General features: G+C 67.0%; 1 protein-coding gene across 1 annotated transcript in view; it reads left to right on the forward strand.

The window, feature by feature from the left end:
* Positions 1 to 228: 228 nt before the first annotated feature.
* The window catches only part of ANKRD13D (ankyrin repeat domain 13D), a 37,802-nt gene continuing 37,114 nt past the window's right edge, over positions 229 to 916 (forward strand). The window contains exons 1-2 of the mRNA XM_044682044.1: positions 229 to 394; positions 801 to 892. Coding sequence (XP_044537979.1) covers positions 229 to 394; positions 801 to 892 — 258 coding nt within the window. The remainder of the gene's footprint in view (positions 395 to 800; positions 893 to 916) is intronic.

Below are 916 nucleotides of genomic sequence, written 5' to 3' on the forward strand. Positions count from 1 at the left end.
GCGGCGCGGGCAGCTGGTAGGGAATCGCGATGGGCTGAATGGAGGAGGCAGGATTCAGGGCTACGTAGGACGGCCAGGGAGGCAGGCTGACTAAGTTGGGGGGAATCCGGACAAGGTGGGGGCGGGGCCGGAACCCCAGGACACAGGACGGGCAGGGGCAAGGATGTCAGGGCGAGAGGGGGTCTGGGTAACTTGGGGTCCGCTAGGAAGGCCACCCGAGGGGTGGAAATGAGGGTCGAGGAGGAGACGGAGGCCACAGGAGGGCAAGAACAGGCATCCAGTGGGGTCCAGGAACATCTCCGAAGCACCTACTGTGTGCCAGGCATTGTGCTAAGTTCCAGCAACAAGGCTGAGACTGACACCGGCGATGTCTTGGAGTTTCGAAGTCAGAATGGTGGGTGGGGCGGGGCACAGGGATTGGGAGGTGGGGGGGGTGTGTGCGTATGAAGGCAGTTTATTGGCCTGGCCACGGGGCAGGTGGACGCCCGGCACCGAGACCCTGGGGAGAGGGGCTGAAGGCGGGGTCCTTAGGAGCGGGGCGGGGTTTTATGGGCCAGCCGAAGGCTTGGGGGAGTCGTATCTGCAAAAGGAGGCGCCAGGGATTCCCCCCAGGGGGCAAAGTGGGACGGGCCTAAGTGGGTGGGGTCAGACCGGTGTTCAGGAGGCGTTCTGGGGGCGGGGCTTACCCTAAAGGGGAGGAGCTGGGGATGGGGCCAGGGCACTGTCAGGGGAGCGCCATGGAGGCGGGAGGGCTGGGCCTTTTCGGTTGGGGGTGATGCGGCTCAGGCCCATCTGCTTAGGTAGGGGGCGCCACTCCAGCTCGGAGCTTGCCCGCCCCTCCACAGCTGCCCCAGCGCGGACGCCGCAGTCCCCGCCGACAGGGGGCGCGGCGGTATCCAGCGGGGGGCCGCGGCGG

Source organism: Gracilinanus agilis, chromosome 6, assembly GCF_016433145.1.
Source record: "Gracilinanus agilis isolate LMUSP501 chromosome 6, AgileGrace, whole genome shotgun sequence".
Taxonomy (NCBI): Eukaryota; Metazoa; Chordata; class Mammalia; order Didelphimorphia; family Didelphidae; genus Gracilinanus; species Gracilinanus agilis.